Source organism: Adiantum capillus-veneris, chromosome 10 (assembly GCF_014529385.1).
Source record: "Adiantum capillus-veneris isolate H3 chromosome 10, ASM1452938v2, whole genome shotgun sequence".
NCBI classification, from domain to species: Eukaryota; Viridiplantae; Streptophyta; class Polypodiopsida; order Polypodiales; family Pteridaceae; genus Adiantum; species Adiantum capillus-veneris.
In genome coordinates this window covers 128149088-128170358 of record NC_140940.1, presented here as the reverse complement: position 1 = coordinate 128170358, position 21271 = coordinate 128149088, and the positions used below count along the sequence as shown (strand labels likewise).

General features: G+C 43.4%; 1 protein-coding gene across 6 annotated transcripts in view; it reads left to right on the top strand.

Annotated features, from left to right (window-relative positions):
• LOC147449634 (uncharacterized) overlaps positions 1-21271 on the top strand; it is a 90907-nt gene that overhangs the window by 51494 nt on the left and 18142 nt on the right. For all 6 annotated transcript variants that reach the window (XM_086522663.1, XM_086522660.1, XM_086522662.1 and 3 more), the window contains 2 exons: positions 15221-15285; positions 16150-16284. In XM_086522663.1, coding sequence (XP_086378789.1) covers positions 15221-15285; positions 16150-16284 — 200 coding nt within the window. The remainder of the gene's footprint in view (positions 1-15220; positions 15286-16149; positions 16285-21271) is intronic.

The following is a 21271-nucleotide window of genomic DNA, read 5'->3' as shown; positions in this document are numbered from 1 at the left end:
CATGAAACCTCAATGCTCATACAAGCACAATTCTCAATCAAAACCCAAACCTCTTTCATGGTATCATGTAGCCTCGCCCCCAATTACATAGTCGTAACATCAAACAGTTGAAAGGAATGCTCGAGCTTCCACCTTCACGACGACAATTTTCTAATTCTGCAGAGATTTATGAGCTTCCATAGTGAAGCCCAAACACCATTTTGATAAGGGGAAACCCTAATTCACTCCCTCATAAGCTCAAATACAAGATTGCGAAGAGGCGGGATTGCAACACACATAGATTGAGCAACCATGGAAGCCATTGCACAGTATAGCAAAATTGTAGGTTTTTTCCTGTAAAAAGCAGCCCTCTCTCTCTTACCCACGGCAATATGAGTTGATGTGTCAATTTTTGGGCCATTTTACCATTTTGGACCAAAACTAGGTCATTTTCAAGTCATTTTTGACCCAAAAAATACCATTTTTAATGCAAAAGTCCCCAAACGTAGTTAGAAAAATCCCTAAATTTGTGGGATCACTCGCATAACCATAAAAGCATAGTTAAGCATCATTTTTCATCAATATACCATTTTGGGTCACTTTCCATGCAATCCTACAACGGCGTCTGTTAGCTGCTATTTTGGTAGTTTTTGCTCACATCAGTCTTTATAGGCGAGATGAGTGTGCCACCATGAAACACTTGGACTATGTACATTGTCAAACCAAATTAAGCATCTTATCAAGTGGAAAAGCACGCAAGTGCCACGACACGACAACGTGCAGAGTTTTGGTCTCACATTGTAGAGTCTCTGCCGCATGCAGAGCAATGGTGCATTAGGGGTGACTTCAACATGCTGGAGGACTCCTTTGGCAGGATTGGAGGTAGCCATGCTACTGTGCACACGGGGCTGAGTTGACAGCTTGGGAGAGGCTATGTATGACGTTGAGGGTTTCAGATGTTTGGCAACATTGTGGCTTTGTGAGGCCCCCAGACAGCTTGGCCTTCTCTCGCTCGGGTTGCAGAGTAGGAGGAGAGAATCTATCTCGGTTATGGCTTCTACGCCAATGACCACATCTTTGACATAGTTGGATCTGTTTGCATTTTGGCTGGGACATCTTTTTCAAACCGTGCACTAGTGATCCTCACTGTGATAGACAAACAGAGGAGGGGTAGCACGATCCTGCATTAGACAGTTAGAGACAGAGAAAATGCTACATAAAAGCCGCACATTGCATGATGGAACACGTGAAACGCAATTAGTCATCTCTGACATCTACAAACAAATAGACATATGAATAGAAGTGAATAAGACCTTGGAACAGGTTTGAAGTAAAGTGTCAATATCTTCATTTAATCGGATATGGAACACAGAGTTCAAGCATGTTAGTCTTGCAACAACAAGCGTGTTGTCCAAGTGCGCTATTTGCTTAAAAATAAAAGAAAAAATGGCATCAACAAAGTGTCTACAAAAGCGTAATGCACTTTTAAGCAAGCGTTGAGTTCACATGCTACAGCAGCAAAGCTGTAGAAATTTTTACTATGGTTGGCGCTTGGCATCTCAGTTGGAACCGCAAATAAACTTATGTATCATACATGACAAGATGGACCAAGCCTCTTTCTTTTAGGGAAAATTACCAAAATACCCCTCTAATTTGAGGAAATTCCCAAAATACCCTTGTATCTACTTTGGTTGGATTGTTCAAGATTTTCTAATCGTCATTGGTTTTTGACAGTTACTATTGCAAAAAAGGCAATTATGTCTAAAAATAATGAAGCAATTCATCTCCAAAGCCTACATAACCAACTCAAATTGTAGTTTTAGCATCTTGTACGATAGACAATCACTCTTCTTGTGAAGACCTACAGAAAAAATTATTTTTGGAGAAATTTACTCTCACAACCAAGGGTATTTTGGGAATTTTGGAAAAATTGAAGGGCATTCTGGGAATTTATGACAAAATATTGGGGGTATTTTGGGAATTTTTGAAATTTGAGGGGTATTTTGGGAATTTCCTCAAATTAGAGGGGTATTTTGATAATTTTTCCTTTCATACATCGAGAAGTGTTAAGAATGAGGTGAATGTTTTTATTTCACACTATGTACGTGCCACGAGACGACATCCACCCCCTCTGAACCTGCACATCCTCTGGTATGTGCCACAATAACATTTGTAGAGCATTAAAACTCATGGTCAGACGCCATATTCTCACTTTCATCCTTGGCTTCATCATCCTCTTCACTTGGTTGTGCATCAAATGGATTAGCATCCCCTCTTCTTTTGAATAATTTAATTCTTTTTCCTGTAATGGGAATTTTCAGTTTTGTTCAGTCCAGTTCACGCAAGGTGTAAGTTGCATTTCCATGCACATGTTTGACAACATAAGGTCCAAACCATCTCTTTACAAGCTTCCTTATTGTAGAATGCTGGTTTGCAAGGCTACTATCGTACACCAACACCAAATCACCTTCTTCAATGTCTTTTGGTATGAGCCTATGCATCTTGTCAAATCTGTCTTTGTTTTTCAACTTTGCATTCTTTAGTCGAGCTTTTGCAAGCTCAATGTCTTCAGGCCTTCTTTCCAATTGCCGTATGCGCAATGCAAGAAGGTCTTCTGTACTCATTCCATCTTCCCATGGCAATACATTCCATGTAAGAATTACATCTTCAATTGGCATCACAGGTGTTTGACCATCCATCAATTCAACAGGCATATAGCCAGTGACTGAACTATGTGTTGTACGGTCAGCCCACAATGCAAATGGCAGTAACCTTGGCCACTCTCCAAGCTTACCTTCACAAGTCTTAGCTAAAGCTTTGATTATTGGAGGATGCCCTCTTTCACTTTTGCCATTTCCCTCTGGGTTATAAGCACAAGTTAAAGCTAGTTTGATGCCCATTCTAGAGAAGAATTCCCTTGCTTCATCAACATCCAATTCTCCTCTATCTGCAGTTTTATTTCACACACACATAGCGGCAGATCACATCTTCAAGAAGAAATTTACATACAGCTTGTGTACTCTTTGTCCTCAATGCACGCCCTTCAACTTGATTAGACAAATCTTCTCTTGCAAGCACCAAATACCTCATTTGCCAAAGTCCCAAAGGCATTGTAACCAAGTCCACAACCCATTTGTAATGCATGGCTAATGGATGAGTAGGATGTAGTCCATCACGATGCCGTACACTTGAATACATTTGGCATGTCCCACAAGACTCCACAAACTCAGCCACATCCTTATACGTCCCTTTCCACCAATACCTTTCTTTTACCTTGGCAAATGTTGTCCATACACCTCGATGTCCTGCCCATAAACTTTCATGGAACTCCTTGATGATTTGTTGCTGAGTAACCTCATCGCATACTACGCGCAATGGCGTTCCATCTCTTCGTTTAGGATGCTTCCATAAGTAGCCATCCCTCAAGAAGTATCCATATGCTTTTCTTCTTATCCTCTTAAATTCTTGCTCAGTCCAATTGTCCTGCTTCTGCCAAGTACTTAAGTAGCGACCTATCAAGAGCCAGTCATCCTCATATAGTTCCTTTGAAAAGGACTGAAGTAAAGACACAAAACATGTATGACTACTCTTTGCATGATCAATAGTATAAAACTTTGTGCCTATATCATCTCCCTCAATAATCATGTTCTGTTCATCTTCATACCTTGCCCTAGATAGCATATCTGCCATTGGATTGTCTTTCCCTGCAATATGCTTGAACTCAGGATTCAAGGACTTTATGTAGGCATTGCAATATCAGGAGTCCAACAGTTTGTGACCATTGCAAGAAGAGGCAAACAATCAGTTTCCACAACCACTGATGCCCTTATCAAGTACTCCTTGTCACACCTCAATGCTGTAACCACCCCCCATAGTTTCCTTTTTACTTGTGCGTTGGCGGCGAGAACTCATAATCTTGGCTCCAAATCTCAGATGTATGGCATGGTGATGTCTATGGCTTCAAAAAGTTGCCCAATAACTTAGTATTGCAATTAGATAATTGTGAGTCAGAAAACAAAAATCGCTATCTATTTGCATTTTTGTCATTGCTAGTTGCACAAGGGACATTTAAGATGATCCAGTTGGGTTTTTTAATGGTGGGTCATACACACGAAGACATTGATGCAATGTTTAATAAGTTTTCATAGAAGCTAAGGACAAGCATGACTTTTACATTTCCGCATCCCATGGAACATTTCCAATCATGTGAGAGCACAAAGCCTACTCCATTTCTTTTAACGCATGTGCTAGATTTTAAAAGCTATATTGAGGATCACTTGTGTGATTCAAACGAAGCTCTTGTGGGTCACTCAAAACCTCTTCAAATTAGGTTCTATATGCAGGGTGAGTTGCTTGTTATGCAATACAAGATGCATCCAAAGTCAATGGATTGGTTGCCAAGAGAAAGTGACATTGAACTGTGGAAAAAGGGGAATGATGGGAAGCCTAGCCTTCCAAAGGGTGTACCAATGCTACTATCAATGTTTGATTATGTAAAAGAGCACCACGAGGTAGTAGGAGGGATTAAAGACTACATAAAATATCGGGAAAAGTGGTACTCAGGTAAACAAGGTACAGTAGACTCTAGGTACAAAATGTTTATAGCCCCAATAGTTGATTATTGGAAAGACATGGTCCATGCTTTGTCAACGCCACACGTTCATCATGTAACCAAATTTGTGGACTTTTGGCCAAGAACCCAAGGTGAAACAATATGTGCTAAAGGAAACGAGGAAGATGAATTTCGGGGAATAGAAGGCTTGGATGACCATTATTGCGGTCTTGCATCAAAACGGCCGAAGGATGCATTTGACCCAATGGTGGATGTAAAACAGGGAGACTTTGTGCTTGTTCGACCTCCAGAATCAATTTATCCAATATGGCTTGGAGTTGCACAAAGTGACATAGACATGGAAAAGTGTTCAAACTTCAAATAGCTTCAAAAAAATTCTTATACAATATTGGGCCCCAGTTTGTTCTCGTCGAAATGCAGCGGATGTGGATGTTTACTCAAATTGTTGGGAGAACTACTGGATGTGTAATATGAAGGATCCTAAACGATGGGAAGCGATAGAAAGTATTGTCTTCTCTTGGATGCCAAGCAGGGGCATTCCCAAAAAAGTCAAAATTCCTATAAAGGTTGTGACAAGGGCCAAAGAAAGTCTGAAAGATTCTTTTGAGTAAAGGACAAGACATGGGATTCCAACAAACCAAATTAAGGTGTTTTTAAACACCACCTAAAGAACATTTTTATCAACTCTCTTATACCAACAATTCTTACAATCATCTCTTTAACTAATATGAACCATTCAATAGCTTGCAACCAAAGGTATTTTTCAATAATCTTAGTGCACTTTATGTACTAATCTCAATTCCAAATTAACAAAATTCTCAGACTTCCGACATTTGTATTGATTTCAAATTTCCAAAATGTTTCAAAAGTCCCATAGTCTCTAATAAGGAGTTCACTACAAGAAATGGAGAAAGAAAGGATTCGATACCTTTTCAAGAGGCTTCACCATCACAAGTGTTTCCTCTGCCTGAAGTGTCTATGGAGGAAGCATCAACGAAAACGAAGGAGCAGGCAAAACCTAAACCAAAGGGCCTTGCTTACAAATAACAATCCGACACAGAAGCTGCTACAAACTGGAAAAAGGTATTGGAAGAAAGAATCTTGAATAGCAAGGTTGAGTTTACATTGGCTCAAGTTCTTGGCATAGCTAAGCGTGAGTTCCACAAGGAGATCATTGACATCATAAAGAGAGAAAGGCAAACTCTAACGAAACCAAGTTCTTCACAATTACAGGGTGAAAAAGAGACATTAAACGCGCAAGGGATACATGTTCAAGCAAAGCAATGTGAAGATGATAGTGTGGTTGGGTGCTTTCAATCTTCTAGAAAGCAAAGCATGTTCAATTTGTGGATGATGATGATGAAGATGAAGCCACTACTTCAAAAGCTACAACGGAAACCTTGGTGAAGGTGGGTGACCTTGAGGAATTGATTGGCCTGTACATGAAGGGGAAGTGGCCAACAGATACAGACCATGGTTGGATGCTTAGAGCTGCAAATAACTTAACTGGAGCTCTCTATGGAGCTTGTCCAAAAGTGAAGGTGACAATAGAGATCATAAAAGATGAGCAAAACTTCTTTGTGCAGAAGATGTCAACTTATGATACTTGGGCAGCCATATATCACGGTTATTCAAATGGAGACAAAGGTTATGGATGATGGCTTAGCTTACGCAAGGATAAGGAGTAGAGATGGAAAGCGGGCTGTACAATTTCTCACTGTCTTAGGGATCAACCACTACCAAAAGGTAAGCAAAGAATTCAAGGATTACAAGGAAATGAGGGGTTTTGAGGAGGTACCATTATAAAGCGAGATTGCGATTGTACAACAAGAGAGATTCTCGCTTGATACAAAAGGGCAAGAAGATCTCTCTAAAGGTTTTTAGAGTTAATCACATAGTTACCCGGAACGGGAATGGAGAACGGGAACGGGAGGGTCCGGAACGGGATGGGAATGGGGAGGAGAAGGGGGGGAGGGGGCGTAGCGGGAATGGGGCTGGAACGGTCAACTAAAGTAAGGCTTGAATTACCTCCATTCAGCTTAGTCCAAATCAATTCCTAATCTGCCGCCAAACCTATCCTCAAACTGCCCCAAATATGTCCCCCAAACAGCCCCAAATCAGCCCCCAAATGCTTACTTTTGCTCATTCTGTTCGCGTTCCGCTCTTCCGCTTCATGTTCCGCCCCGTTCCGGTTACACCTCGTTCTGGAACGGCGTTCCATTCTCGACTCCGTTTCAGGAACGGGACTCGTCCAGACCCGTTTCGAAACGTTTGGGCTGCGTTCCGTCCGTTCCCTGTTACACTGGTTAATCAAAGCATGGATCAATGTGTTTTACAAAGATTGAGGAGATCAAAAGAAGTGAACGGCAACGTGTACATAATGTACGAAAAAGTCCGAAGGAGAATGGTTTTCTAGAAGATAATGAGTGTATTTCAGGTATCTTTGAACATGTTTCTTTTGTAGATACGATGGACGAGCTTAGGAGTATAATGGATTCCAATTAGTCATGTCAAAACCATTCTGTTGAAGTATGTTCTCTAGAGATGTTCAAGGAGATTGAAGCTTTTGAAGAAGGAAAAGGGTTCTGTAATAATCAAAGGCCAGAAGTGCGGGTCGACACCGAGTACAAGTCAGTGGCAAAGAAGGTAAAACCAATGGTCTTACCTCTACCACGAGATTGTAGAGAGCAGATGGAACAAGCTTCTTTGCAGCCAAATCTCAGGGATCCAAGAAAGATTGGGCACAAGTTTACAGAGGAATCTTTAAAAGAAATGAAGGTTGGCTGCGAGGATTTTGACCAAAGAAGAAATGAAGAGCTTCGTAGATACGCTTTTGCTTTTCAGCCACATGAATTAGGTTGTGTCAATCCTGATGTTGTTACTCCTATGGTGATTTTTACTATCCCTCATGTATCTGTTAGGGTCAGCCCAAACTAGGCGGACACACCATTGTGTGAAGAAGTTGTAATGCTTATTAAAGGTCTAAAATGTAAATGATAACTTCTCTTTCTTTTGTGTCCAATAGTCGTGCGCTTATCTTCTTATCTCTCCATCTCTCTTGTCTTCTCTCTTCTCTTCACCATGTCTGTGAGAGAAGCTATAGGCTTCCGCTTCGAACTCAATAGGTGGTATCAGAGCATTGGATTCGAAGCTTGGGAGTAGCAGAGAAGAACCCGATAGAGGAAGACGGTGCTTGATAAGAGCGAAAGCATTCCCGTGCTTTGGGCGATGCACACACATAGGCTACGTCCTCCAGCAGCGATATGTTCTGTAAGGTGTTGTTTACCATTGCCTGGCTTTTCACCACTTCTTGCACAGCGATCTGCACGCCCTGTGACAATTCTGTATGGTTGGCTTTCCCTTCAGTCGCTCACATTCATGAAGGGCAAGGATACAATTCACCGTCGCTCCTCTGCAGTCCCCCAGCTCATCTGCTTGAAAGGCTGTGAATTCGAGCCAGTTATTGTGCATTGCAATGCTGTCTCTTATGGTAGAGATGTGACCTGGCAATGTGAGGCAGTCTTGCCCTCTCATCTGACCTTCACTGACATGGACGTCAACTGCGAGGGCTACCGCGCCAAAAAAGATGAGGATGTTCTAGAGCGGAGCTGTGGTCTCAAGTATTCATTGTCCTCTCATGGTTCTAAGAATTGGCTGGGGATCCGTAACACCTACACATTGGCCCTCAAGCTGCAGTGTCACCTCATCAGCCCTAAGCACACTCCTTGCAACCAGGTTCCTCGTCGTGCCTCATGAGTCGACGTGCCTCAGCAGACAGGCAGGATGTTGGAAGGCAAGGCCGTCCTTGGCGAAGTGGACATATCGTTGCATATGCAGCAACATGCCATGCGTTGTGTGTTTCATGCCATCGACGTCCACGATGTCGAAGACTACCAACGAAACACTCTCATTAGCAAACAGGAGTTCGATAAGTGCTACGGCGATCGCTGAGCAAGCGATAGATGGAGCCACACACACACACACACACACACACACACACACACACACACACACACACACACACACACACACACACACACACACACACACACACATGCAGTGACATAAGCTGCAACACGTCGATTTTTTTATTTTTATTTTTGTGCTTTATGAAGTCATGAACATCAACATCTACTGGCATGTCTTTATGTTTATTCATTTCCTGTAGATATTCCTCTAGATTCCTCTTTGCATGTACCACCTTGAGGCTGCTATCCTGCACCTATTTTAAAAAGGAAGCGAGATTTGAACTCTTCCAGTCGTTCCTCACAGTCCAATCGGCGCTCTAGACCAACAACGCGAAGACTCACGTTGTCTGATTTAATGCTTGCATTATTTAAAAAAATAGAATAACGGGTTGCCACCGCCCCTGCTTTGTGACCGTCCTGATCGAGGTGCCTGCGCCTTCTCCTTCTCGTTTATGCGGACGTGCTTTCGACGAGGCTGCGAAGAAAAAGAGAGCGTCGGCATCCTCGGACCTCAGGGATTTCTTCCAATTCATGTTAGGATCGTGAAAGATTCTTCCTCATTTTATTTTTGAAAATGGGTAGAACCTACTCATGAATTATAAAAATGTTAATGCCTTATTTCACTCTTAAAGGTTGTTCACACTACTTTATGAGCATGAAACCTTTTCTAATGTTTGTGCATGATATTTTTGTCAAGCCCCGCATCCATTTAATGACATTGAAAGTGTAAAGGGAGTAGACACTGCCTCAAGGAGTACAATGACGCCGACTGTAAGACCTTCCCTCACGAATTATGAAAAGGCCAACTTATTTTGTAACCCACTCTCATGAGGTTAACGGGTAAACCTAAACCCGAGGTTTGGGCGTAAACCAAAAACCCCGCATGATGGTAGCTCATAAGTAGCACCAAGTTGTGAGAAAACCTAAAACTCACGGTTGGCGAGTATACCAAAAACTCGTGATTTCGTTGGAGTGTAGAACTTAGTTCAAGGGGGCGTATGATGATGATTGTGCCAAGTTTGGTTGAAGGGGGCGATTGTTATGGACAGCCCAAACTAGGCGGACACACCATTGTGTGAACAAGTTGTAATGCTTATTAAAGGTCTAAAATGTAAATGATAACCTCTCTTTCTTTTGTGTCCAGTAGTCATGCGCTTATCTTCTTATCATTATAGGTACTCTGAGTCTTGAGAAGCGAGAACACTTTGTCTTTCGGCCAATGCTAGGCTCTCCAATCAATTTGTCCATCTCTCTTGTCTGCTTTCTTCTCTGCACCATGTTTGTAGAGAAGCTATAGGCTTCTGCTTCGAACTCAACAGTATCTTGGAAGCTATGACCAATACCAATTCCAAAAGCTCATTTGCCAAAGCTAATAGAGCTATTGAATGAAAAGATTAGCAGGGGTATATTGGAGCCTTCATGTGCACCGTATTCAAACATGTGGTTCACAGTGCCCAAGAAGAATGGAGCCTTGCGTTTTATTCGAGATATGCAGCCCGTAAATAAGGTTACCCTTAGGAATGTGGGCACAAGACTGATTGTAGATGAATTTGCAAAGGTATTTGCAGGAAGGGCAATCTACTCAATGGGAGACCTCTGCTCAAGCTATGAACAATTTCAGCTAGCTCTTGAAAGTAGAGATCCAACAACCATGAAAACACCTTTGGGATCGGTAAGAATGTGTACCTTGCCTCAAGGAGTGACCAATTCAGTAGCACACATGATGAATGGAATGAACAAGGTTCTACGTGACTTCATATTGAAAATCACAATGCCATTTCTTGATGCTGTACCTATCAAAGGATGTGAAGATAAAGATAAAGATGTATCTATGGATTTGAGGGGGCGTTGTAAGTTTGTTACATACCATATAGCAGATTGTGAGAAGATCATGTCTAGATTGGTGGAAGAAGTAGATCTTACCCTGTCAAGACAAAAGTCAAAGAAGTGCTTATTGTGGGGTATGTGTGTGGTTCGTATGGTAGAAAGCCATGTCCGCAAAAGGTGAATGCAATCCAAAACATGTACAACTATACATGAAGTTTGAAGTTTTCTGGGTGCATGTGTCTTCTAACTCATATGGTTACCACATTATGCACATGGAGCAGATCCTCTTTATCGGTTACTGAGAAAGAATCAAAAGTTTCAATGGGAAGAAGAGCATACAAAGGCCATGAGAAAGTTAAAGAAGCTACTTCTTTCATCATCAACGTTGATGAAGAGAGACTATGAGTCTAAAAGGGTTGTGATTGTGACAGTGGATACGAGTCCCAAGGTGGTTCAAAACATACTGTACGTGGCAAATGTGTACGTATTATATATTGTTTTGTGCAAATTTTTTTTTATGTACATAAAAATATGTAATCTTGTAAAAAAACCTCAATTTACCGAACTTTCTAATACATTTCCAATTAAAAACAAGATTACATGCACTAGCTTTTAGAGACATTTGAAGACATCTCTGTTTATGTGCCCAAAAGTGTACAAAATGGCTCGAAAACCCTCACAAAATCACTCGATGGCTTGATTTTCCAAAGTTTTTTTTTTTTTTTTTTTTTGACTTGTACGGATCGTACAGTACGGTTGTACGGTACGGAACGATCCCTACGTACGTTTTGAAGCAACCTTGACAAGTCCTACAGGGATTGGATGGGTAATTGGACGAGATGATGAAAAAGGAAACATGTATGTGGTGAGATTTGGGGCTAAGATTCTAAGTTCTTGCCAACGGACTATGCGCAGGTAAAAAGAGAATTATGGAGAGATGTCACAACATTGAGATGCGACAAGGAGTACTTGATAGGGGCATCTGTGATAGTAGAAACTGATTGCTTGCCTCTTCTTGGAATGATCACAAATTGCTTAACTCTTGACATTGCAATGCTGCGATAGATAGCTTACATCAAGTCCTTGAATTCAGAGTTCAAACATATAGTAGGGAAGGATAAGCCAATGGCAGATAGGCTATCTAGAGCAAGGTATGAAGATGAAGAGAACATGGTCATTGAGGGAGATGATGTAGGTACAAAGTGTTATACCATTGCACATGCAAGAAGTGATGATATGTGTCTGGCAAATGCACTTGAGTCTTTTTCAGAAGAGATGTATGAAGGTGATTAGCTATTTATTGGATAGTGTTTGAGCACATTGGAAAGGCAAAAAGATTGGAGAGAAGAAGAATTTAAAAGAATACAAAGGAAGGCTTATTATGGATACGTTCTAAAGAATGACTACCTATAAAAGCATCCAAAGCAAAGGAATGGCACACCACAAAGAGTTGTATGTAATAAAGAGACTCAACAAAAGCTTATCAAGGAGTTCCATTAGAGTCTATCGGCTGGACATCGAGGTGTATGGGCCACCTTTGTCAAATTGAAAGAAAGGTATTGGTGGAAAGGCATGTATAAAGATGTATCCCAATTTGTGAAAACTTGTGCTACTTGTCAAATGTATTCAAATGTAAGGCATCGTGATTGGTTGCATCCTACCTACCTATTGACCATGCATTACAAGTGGATAGTAGATCTTGATACTATGCCTTTGGTATGTGGCAAATGCGTTACATTGTGCTTGCAAGAGAGGACTTGTCCAACCAAGTAGAAGGTCGTGCTTTAAGAACAAAGAGCACTGAAAGGGTATGCAAGTTTCTCTTGGAAGATATAATTTGCCGCTATGGATGCGTTGGAAAAATAGTTATTGACAGAGGAGAATTGGATGGTGATGAAGCGAGAGATTTCTTCTTAAGGATGGGTATAAAGCTTGCTCTTACTAGTGCTTATAATCCTGAAGGTAGCGGTAAAGTTGAAAGAGGACATCCTCCTATCATGAAAGCTTTGACTAAGGCGGCATGCAAGGGAAAGGTTCGTGAATGACTGTTAGCTTATGCCTTATGGGCTGACCGTACTACACATAGCTCAGTCACTGGTTACATGCCTGCTGAAATGATGTATGGTCAAAAGCCTGTAATGCCAATTCAAGATGTGATTCTAACATGGAATGTAGTGCCTTGAGAGGATGGAATGAGTAGGGAAACCTTGCTTTGCACATACAACAATTAGAAAGAAGGCTTGAGGATATTGAGCTTGCAATTGCTGGATTGAAAGATGCAAGGTTGTGGAATAAAGAAAGATTTCATAAAAGGCATAGACTTAGACTAAAATATATAAAGGAAGGAGATTGGGTGTTTATGTATGATAGTAGCCTTGACAACCAACATACTGCAACAATGAGAGTTTGCAAAAAGGTGGTTTGGTCTGTATGTTGTTAAGCATATGCATGAAAATGCAACTTACGCATTAAGTGAGATGGATGGAACTGAGATAAAGGTTCCAATTGCGAGAAAAAGGATTAAGTTGTTCAAGAGAAGAGGAGACACTAATCCCTTTGATGCACAGGATAATGAACAAGAGGAAGATACTAGCACTTTGGAAAGTGAGAAAGAAAATGAAGATACGATCTTTGAACATAAATACTCATATTGCAATATTCTTATAGTGGCACATGCCGCAGTATGTGGATATTCGAAGGGGGTGGATGTTGTACCGTGGCACACATATAATGTGAAAATGTCTTGAAAACTCACTATGCCTTTTTGATCAATGGGAACAGTTGCCATCATGTACATAGTGAGCTATGTGTGGGAACAATTGCTGCCATGTATATACCTTAACAGGGAGTTGTGGCCCTAGATGCAACGCATAAGTTCTTTTCTAATGTAAAGGATTCCTAATATGCCTTAGGAATGTTAATGGACCTAATGCAACATGGTGGAGCACTCACCTCGCCTAGAAAGTTCAATGCAAGCAATCTTGTCTAAAATCAACAGGTTTCATACGTAGCCGCAAAGGAGGCATCTAAAGTGCTTGCCAAGTGAAAAAATGAGGTTTGATGAAGACTACAAGTAAGCTGAAAACAGCCCACAAATAGCGCGTGAGGGTGAAGGGAGGATGGAGGCTGGAGGGGAAAGGTGTTGCGAGGCGGGGTGAGGACAGTGCGAAGCAGGGAGAGGGGGCGGGCGGGCTGCGCGAGAAGGAAGAACGGGGGGGGTTGTAGCAACACTTTTGAGGGAGCAGGGAGAGGGCAACACGATGGTGACGGGGGGGAGGGAGGACAGCGTTGTCGTGCTGTGACATGCATATAATGTGAAAATGTCTTGAAAACTCACTTTCTATGCCTTTTGGGTCAATGGGAACAATTGCCATCATGTACATAGTGTACTATGTGTGGAAACAATTGCTATGGCCCTGGATGCAATGTCGTAAGTTTTTTTCTAACGTAAATGTTTCCTAATATGCCTTGGGAATGTTGATGGACCTAATGCAACGTGGTCAAGCACTTGTCTCGCCTAGAAAGTTCAATGTGGACGATCTCGTCCAAAAATAGTACGTTTCGTACGCAACCGCAAATGAGGACTCCTAATATGCCTTGGGAATGTTGATGAACCTAATGCAATGTGGTTAAGCACTTGTCTCGCCTAGAAAGTTGAATGCGGACGATCTTGTCCAAAAATAGCAGGTTTCGTACGCAACCGCAAACGAGGACTCTAAAGTGCTTGCCTAGTAAGAAAAAGAGGTTCAACATGTAATCTAAGCCCAAGGGGATTTTTCCACAATTTTTTGGATTTTTCCCAGCTCGTTTGGGTTTTTTACGGACAAAAAATTAGCATTTTTGGATTTAAAATACCCAAAAAAGACCATAAAATGGTAAAAAATAACCCAAAATTGACAAAAGATGGATCAAAATGCCACATCAACAACGATGGGCGCTACTACTAGTGTGTGGGAAGCTTTTGAAAGAAGAAAATTATCACTTTTAGTCTCCCTGTGGAGAGAGAGAGAGAGAGAGAGAGAGAGAGAGAGAGAGAGAGAGAGAGAGAGAGAGAGGGAGTATTTTGACATTTGCTACTAGAGGGCAAACAAGCCTTTGAAACAAAGGGATTAAGAAAGTATTTGCATGTCCATGCATAATGGATGGATGGAAATAGATTATGCACTATATTGTGGAGTGTGTATCGTGTGATGTATCTCAAGCATCCTATCCCTAGTATGCCTTAGCTTTATTAACCTACCCAACTAGGTAGTAGGAAGACTATCCATCCTAGGGATATCCCTTTGGATCTTTGTTATAGTATTCATGGACTTGGTTGTGAGTTGGTGACTTGTCGCTTGTTAGCAATGGCTCCACCTTACCTACTTGCCTAGCAACTCATTGCAGACCGTCGATTCAGGTCTTTCAACGTCTACTCTCCCTTTTCTGGGCCATTTCCTGGATTTTTCATGTTGCAGGGATAGTTTTTTGGGGTTGTGGTGGTTTGCCCAATTAGACTTTCAATCGGAGCCCATGTGGTAATTTGTGTTTTGTCTTGTTTTCCCTCTCAAGCTTGGAGCATCTATAGAGCTTTCACTTGTGTGTGCTTTTACTCTCACCATTGTATCCAACCTTCATGCATGGTCTTTGTTGATGATCACCAATGTTTATCAGTTCCATTGTCTTGCCGTCTTCCCTACTCTCCCTTCCCCTCTCTCTCTCTCTCTCTCTCTCTCTCTCTCTCTCTCTCTCTCCACCAGTTCATGTGTGCAATTTAACAATCTTTGGGTGCAAAGTGTATAAGTGCTGCATTTATTTTGTTTTGATTAAAGAAAGCACCAATCTTTATATATGCCACTCGTAATGAGGCCTTATTGTTCTCATGTTGCTACAGAATTGTAGAGCATTCTGAAGACCAAGAAGAAAATCCTGGTGAATCTGGTTACTCTTCAATTAACGGTATGGGTTTCAGAAGGATTTAAATTTGATTTGGACCACTACCAAAAACCTATTTTTATTGCCTTAAGAATTGTTGTAAAACACTATGCTTCACTGACCAAGACTAACTGCATCTTATAAGTGGATGGAAGACAGTAGCAAACAAGGTTTGTAGTCCACTTGTTGACATAATTTGACTCGCTCTGAAAGCCTTCATCATTCTGCTTTACGCCCTAGCCTTTCGTGCTTCCTGCTCTTTTCCACCAGGTTTGTAAACCATGAATGAGCAGACCATATCTGCATTCCAACAGATGTTATTACATTTTGCAACAATACGTCTGCAGCTGCCAGTAGAGTTTTCTCTAAAGCAAATGTAGCAAAAAAGTAGCGGTACATCTAATGTGCATTTGGGGGCCCTGCAACCACTGCATAAGAGGTAGTCGGCAAGCAAGCCAACTACACCTTTGATGCTGCGGTTTTTGCCGTGGTCAGTGGGGAAGAACAATGATGTGGGGAAGGGGCACTTGGCAGAAGACCTGAAAGTTAAAAACACACTACATTTGGTTTGAATCTATAATCAACCTCCCTAGTATGTCAAAACATGGGGAAGGTATCTGACTCCTTCATTGTTCTCAGCAACAAGCATGCAATTTGTGGGAGAGTTGTAGGATATTGGGTTTGCTGGACCTCAGATTCCTCGTTAGTAATCGGATGGTTGGTGAGAAACTGAGTTATCTTTCATCCTAAAGGAGGAAAATAGTTATAAAATTTTCAACCAATGTTTCTGAATTAAGATTCTGTCTTGAAAGCTGAATTGTTAATTCCCCCAAGTATTTCGTCATATACCTTCGTGCATATAACATCAAGCGACTTTTGGCCATGCAGAAATTTCAAATGCAAAAGTGGGTGATTTGCAGCAGAGAAGTCAGCAAAGAGCAGCATTGACAGAGGAAATGTTGCAGAGAATAAGCCCCAAACGCTTTGAACAATCAGTTGCTGTCGTTCGGGGGTGGCTGCAGTGTAAGTAACACCTTCTATTTTCCACAAAACAGACCCTCTATCAGTTAACAAGTCACAATGGCAGGATGAGAGAGAATGTGTGTAACCCAGTACTCGATGTTTTGGCAATGCTTAGTGAATGTCTCCCTTAAAAGTTTTCCATCATGTACTTGCCATGTGGCACTAATCCACAAGCTTTACACAATTGGTCCCAAGATTTCAATGCTTTATGTAGGCCAAAAACCTGTCCAAGGGGCTACATCAATTACTACAGAAAAGAGGAAAGGGGGAAGGGATTTGTTACGGTTTACCTATCAGGCTTTATGGATCCCGCCGATAGCTGGTTTCACCACATCAGCAAGCAGTTCAGTATCTAAAAAGGCCCCATGCAAAGAAAATTCACATTGGCCTACATAAGAGGATGAGAAATTGTGTGCCCCCGTGACCCACTATCCAATGTCCCTATTTATAGAAATAGGAAAACAAATGTCAACTATCTCTCAAGAGGATGCTTAGGCCCCTGTCATACACGTCCGCTTGGACGTTTGTGGGGATGCCTTGGCAAAAGACAATTGGCTTCAGAGTGTGTCCGCTGCTCTGTGAACAGAACCGGGGAAGACCCCTTGCCCATCTTCCCTCACTGGTGGACATCTGCAAAAGAAGTGGCGCGAAGTTCAGCCAGAGGAATTGAACCCGGCACGGCAGACAGAGATCATGGAATGCCTTCCACCTGGGCTACGGCCATTGGTGGATGCTGATGTGTATGAAAAGTAAAATATTAAAGTTTGTCCACCCTGTGTGACAAGCAGGACGTCCAAGTTTAGCTTTTACGGCCTTGTCCGCCGCCTGCATGTGATAGGGGCCTTAGTCAATGCCCCTTTTACAAGGAAAAAGAAAAAGGTTTGCCATGTGGCACTTATCAACAAGCTTTATCCGACGGTCTACAAGTGCTCCCAACAGTTCCATGCTTTACTAAGGCCTTATGTAGGCCAGAAACGTAAGGAAATGACAATTCAGAACATCAGTGGGAAATAGGATTTAAAAAAAAACACCTTGTTTAAAAAAATAAAAAAAAATAATTTTTAACATAAGCGCAGAGAGATTGGATTAGATAAGCAAAAAAGTTACAGAAAGCCTGGCAGGCATAGCACATATACATCATACATCATTGGAGTCTTTAGGTCCTTTGACCAAGCAGTTTAAAGAATCTGCAGCAATAGCAAATAATAAAGGAGCCAGTGGGCAGCCTTGTCGGACTGATCTAGCCAGATCAAATACTCCCGATAGACTCCCATTGAGAGACACTCTAGCTCTTGCATTCCCAAGCAGGGTTTGAACGAAGAGGACCATCATATTACCAAACCCCATTGCTTCCAAGCACCTTAAAATAAAGGACCACTCCAAGCGGTTGTCAAAGTCGATTTTGACAAAAATGTAGTCTTGCTCCGACTATGTAGCATGTTCAAAGCCCTCCCATATTGCAATAACAGCCTCCATAAGTTTCCTGCCTTTGATGAACCCTTTTTGCTTAGCTGAGATCCATTTCATCAGGAGGATACTTATTCGATTAGCCACAGCCTTGGCAAATATCTTGTAGGCAATATTGAGCATGGTTAACGGTCTCCAATTAGAGAGTTCTGCCTTGGCTTCTCTCTTGTGCAGTAATTTGATGACCCCAGTGTTGATAGAACAAGGGAGAGCTTTATGGAAAAGTGATTCCTCCCATACCAAGAGAAGGAAAGGAGAGAGCACTTCTTTGAAGCCCATCCAGCCCTGGAGTCTTGTGCGGCTTTAACCCCTCGATGGCCATGTATATGTCCGAGATAGATAAAGGAGACTACGGCTTTACTCGTTTTCTTGGCGACCCCTCAGCAGACCATGAGGCAGCTTGCTTCAGGGTCCATGTTCTGTTCCTTGCAGCTAGGGGGACAGAGGCCTTGGACTCCGCAGTTGGCTTCTCCTTCCCTCTTTGCGGCAGGGACCAGACAGAGTGGACTCTCGACTCATGGTTGCACACACAGGTCCTAGAGTTCTCTCACCACATGGGAGAACTAGGAGTTACAGACATGCTTCAGACTTTGTGGCCATTGGCCAAGTTTGCGGTGACACCTCCAGACTCAGTAGGATGTAGACACATTGTGGTTTACTTCTTTGCCGATACACAATGCTTGCCATGCTATGTATACATTCATGAGGACTCCTGGACAGAGGAGGTTGCTTTACGTACGGCTCGCTCTGCTTGGGCTTGGGCTAGGCACTCGTTGCAGTCACGCCTATCTAGAGGACGCTCGGATGCGGATTACTCTCCATCCAAGCCAGCCTCGAAGATAGCCCCAGTTTCAGCGTCAGCGGGGCCGACTGCGTCAGGAGCTTCAGCGCTGTCTTGTGGGAGGAGAGATTGATCTCCTTATGCTTCAGGAGCACCATCTGTGTGAGAGCCGCATTAGGCGTTGTGGTCAGCTCTTGCGTGGACGATATGATACTTTTTGGTCAGCTGCTTTTGGACCTGGAGGCATCCAGGTCCAGGGTGGGGTATGTATGACTATTGCGGACTCTTTGTAGCAGGCCATTGTGGGCAGAGGGATTATTGTGCCAGGCAGGGCTCAGTGGATTACTATGCAGGTTCAGGGTTGCCTAGTTGGCTTCCTGAACATCTATGCGCCCAATGTGACGAGTGCTCAAGCAGAGTTTTGGTCACAGATAGTTGAGTCTCTGCCGCAGGCAGAACACTGGTGCATAGGAGGGGACTTCAACATGTTGGAGGACCCTTCTGCCAGGATTGGTGGTAGCCATGCTACTGTGCATGGAGTTGAGCTGGCAGCTTGGGAGAGGTTTTGTATGACTCTGAGGGTTTTGGATGTTTGGCAGCACTTTGGTTTTGTGAGGCCCCCAAACAGCCTTGCCTTCTCTCGGTCGGACCGCAGAGTGGGAGGAGTGAATCTATCGCGGATAGATCGCTTCTACACTAGTGACCACTTCAGTGACTTGGGAGGGACAGTGGGCATTGTGGCAGGGACCTCCTTCTCGGACCATGCACCAATGATCCTCACAGTGGCAGACATGCAGAGGAGTGTCTTCGTATCCCAGAGAGGGTCTTGTTGGACTTAGCACTCAGAGAGCGGGTAGAGGCTCTCTGGACAGAGAGCTTGGACATGCAGGATTCTCTTGCTGACAGAGTGGCCTTAGGCCTAGCTCAGATTAGCCGTTTTTTTCTCCAGGAGTCTCTGGCTCGCCGGGTTGCAGCGAGAGAGGAGGAGCAGCGTCTCAGACGGGGCATTGCTTCGTTACAGAGGATGTAGGAGCAGCATCCAAACAGTCCTTGGTTGGAGGAGCAGTTACAGCAGGCTCGACAGGAGCTTGTTAGCATAGAGGAGAGGCGACATGAGTTTGCTTTCCACCGACAGGCATCTCAGTGGACCCAAAGTGGGCGACGGAGTGACTGGTGCTTTCTTTGAGGCAGTGGGACCCAAGTGGGCGACGGAGTGACTGGTGCTTTCTTTGAGGCAGTGGGACCTCGGCACTCGCATGCCAAGGTCAGTCAGTTGAGGAGGCCCAACGGGTCAGTTGCTTCTGAGCCCGAGGATATGCGTGCAAGTGCTACTGAATTTTACCGTGAGTTACTGTCTGCAGAGTCCCAGTCAGAGCGTCAGGATGCATGCAGGGAGCAGGTTTGGGCACAGATGCCTTGTCTTGTGACTGAGGAGATGCGTTAGAGGCTTGAGCTGCCACTTTAGCTTGAGGAGCTACACACGGCTCTTGGGGCCCTCCCCCATGGTAGCTGTCCAGGTGAGGATGGGTTGACTCCCAGTTTTTTCTTGGAGTACTGGGACCTGCTTGGCTCAGATCTCTGTAGTGCTTTTCAATACATTTTGCACACAGGAGTGATGCCTGACAGCATGAGTGAGGGCCTGATCTACCTCATTCCCAAGGAGGGTGGCTCCTTGGATGAGATTCGATAGTGGCGCCTATCACCATCCTCACATCAGCCTGCAAAATTCTTGCCAAGGCTCTGAGTTTGAGGATTCAGCCACTTCTAGAGAACCTTATACATGGGACTCAGACAGGTTTTGTCAAGGAACGTAGTATCCTTGACAACATCTTTACTTTTTGGGAGGCTTCTGCCCTGGCACGGCTCCGTGGTGAGGACCTAGTGATTCTTCTTCTCGATTTTGAGAAAGCATACGACAGAGTTGACTGGGACTTTACGCAGGATGGGCTTCTCAGATGCTTGGATCAGAGGGGTGTCAGCTTTGTACAGACAGGATCATAGTCAGGTACTTTTGGTAGGAGGTAGAGGTGATCGCTTCATGCTCACACGTTCAGTCAGACAAGGCTGTTCTCTTGCCCCCTTCCACTTTCTGTTCTATGCGGAGGCGATGAGTAGGTTTTTGGTGTCGCAGCAGGTTGGTCTACGGGGCTTAGCACTCCCTATTCGGGGAGATGAGCTACTGGACGCTGAGTTTGCCGACAATTCAGCCTTGTACTTAGATGGCTAGGAGGCCAACCTTCACAGGTGTGAGCAGGCTCTGGAGACCTTCTGTTGTGCATCGGGCGCACTGATCAATTGGAGAAAGACAATGGCTTTCTCGGTTGGTAGTGCTCCTATGCCTGATTGGATGCCAGGAGAGGGTTTTAGGTGGATTCCCCCAGGGACTGCAGTTCGGTACTTGGGCTATCAGGTTGGTTTGGGCTTATCTCCCGAGCAGCAGATTGCTCCCCTTCTCCTGTCTATCAGGAGAAAGTTGTTACATTGGAGCTCAGCACGATTTTCTTTGGCTGGCAGAGTAGTAGTTGCCAACGAGGTTTTTGTTGGCGACTATGTGGTACATCACTTCTTGCTGGATCTTCTCGAGTTCTTGTATCAGCCAGGTAGAGAGGCTCATCAGGAACTTCCTTTGGTTAGGACGTGACACTCAGATAGCCCAAGCCAAAGTGGCTTGGCAAGTCATCACTCTTCCTTGTTCACAGGGAGGGCTCGGGATCATTTACCCAGCACAGCAGAGCAGAG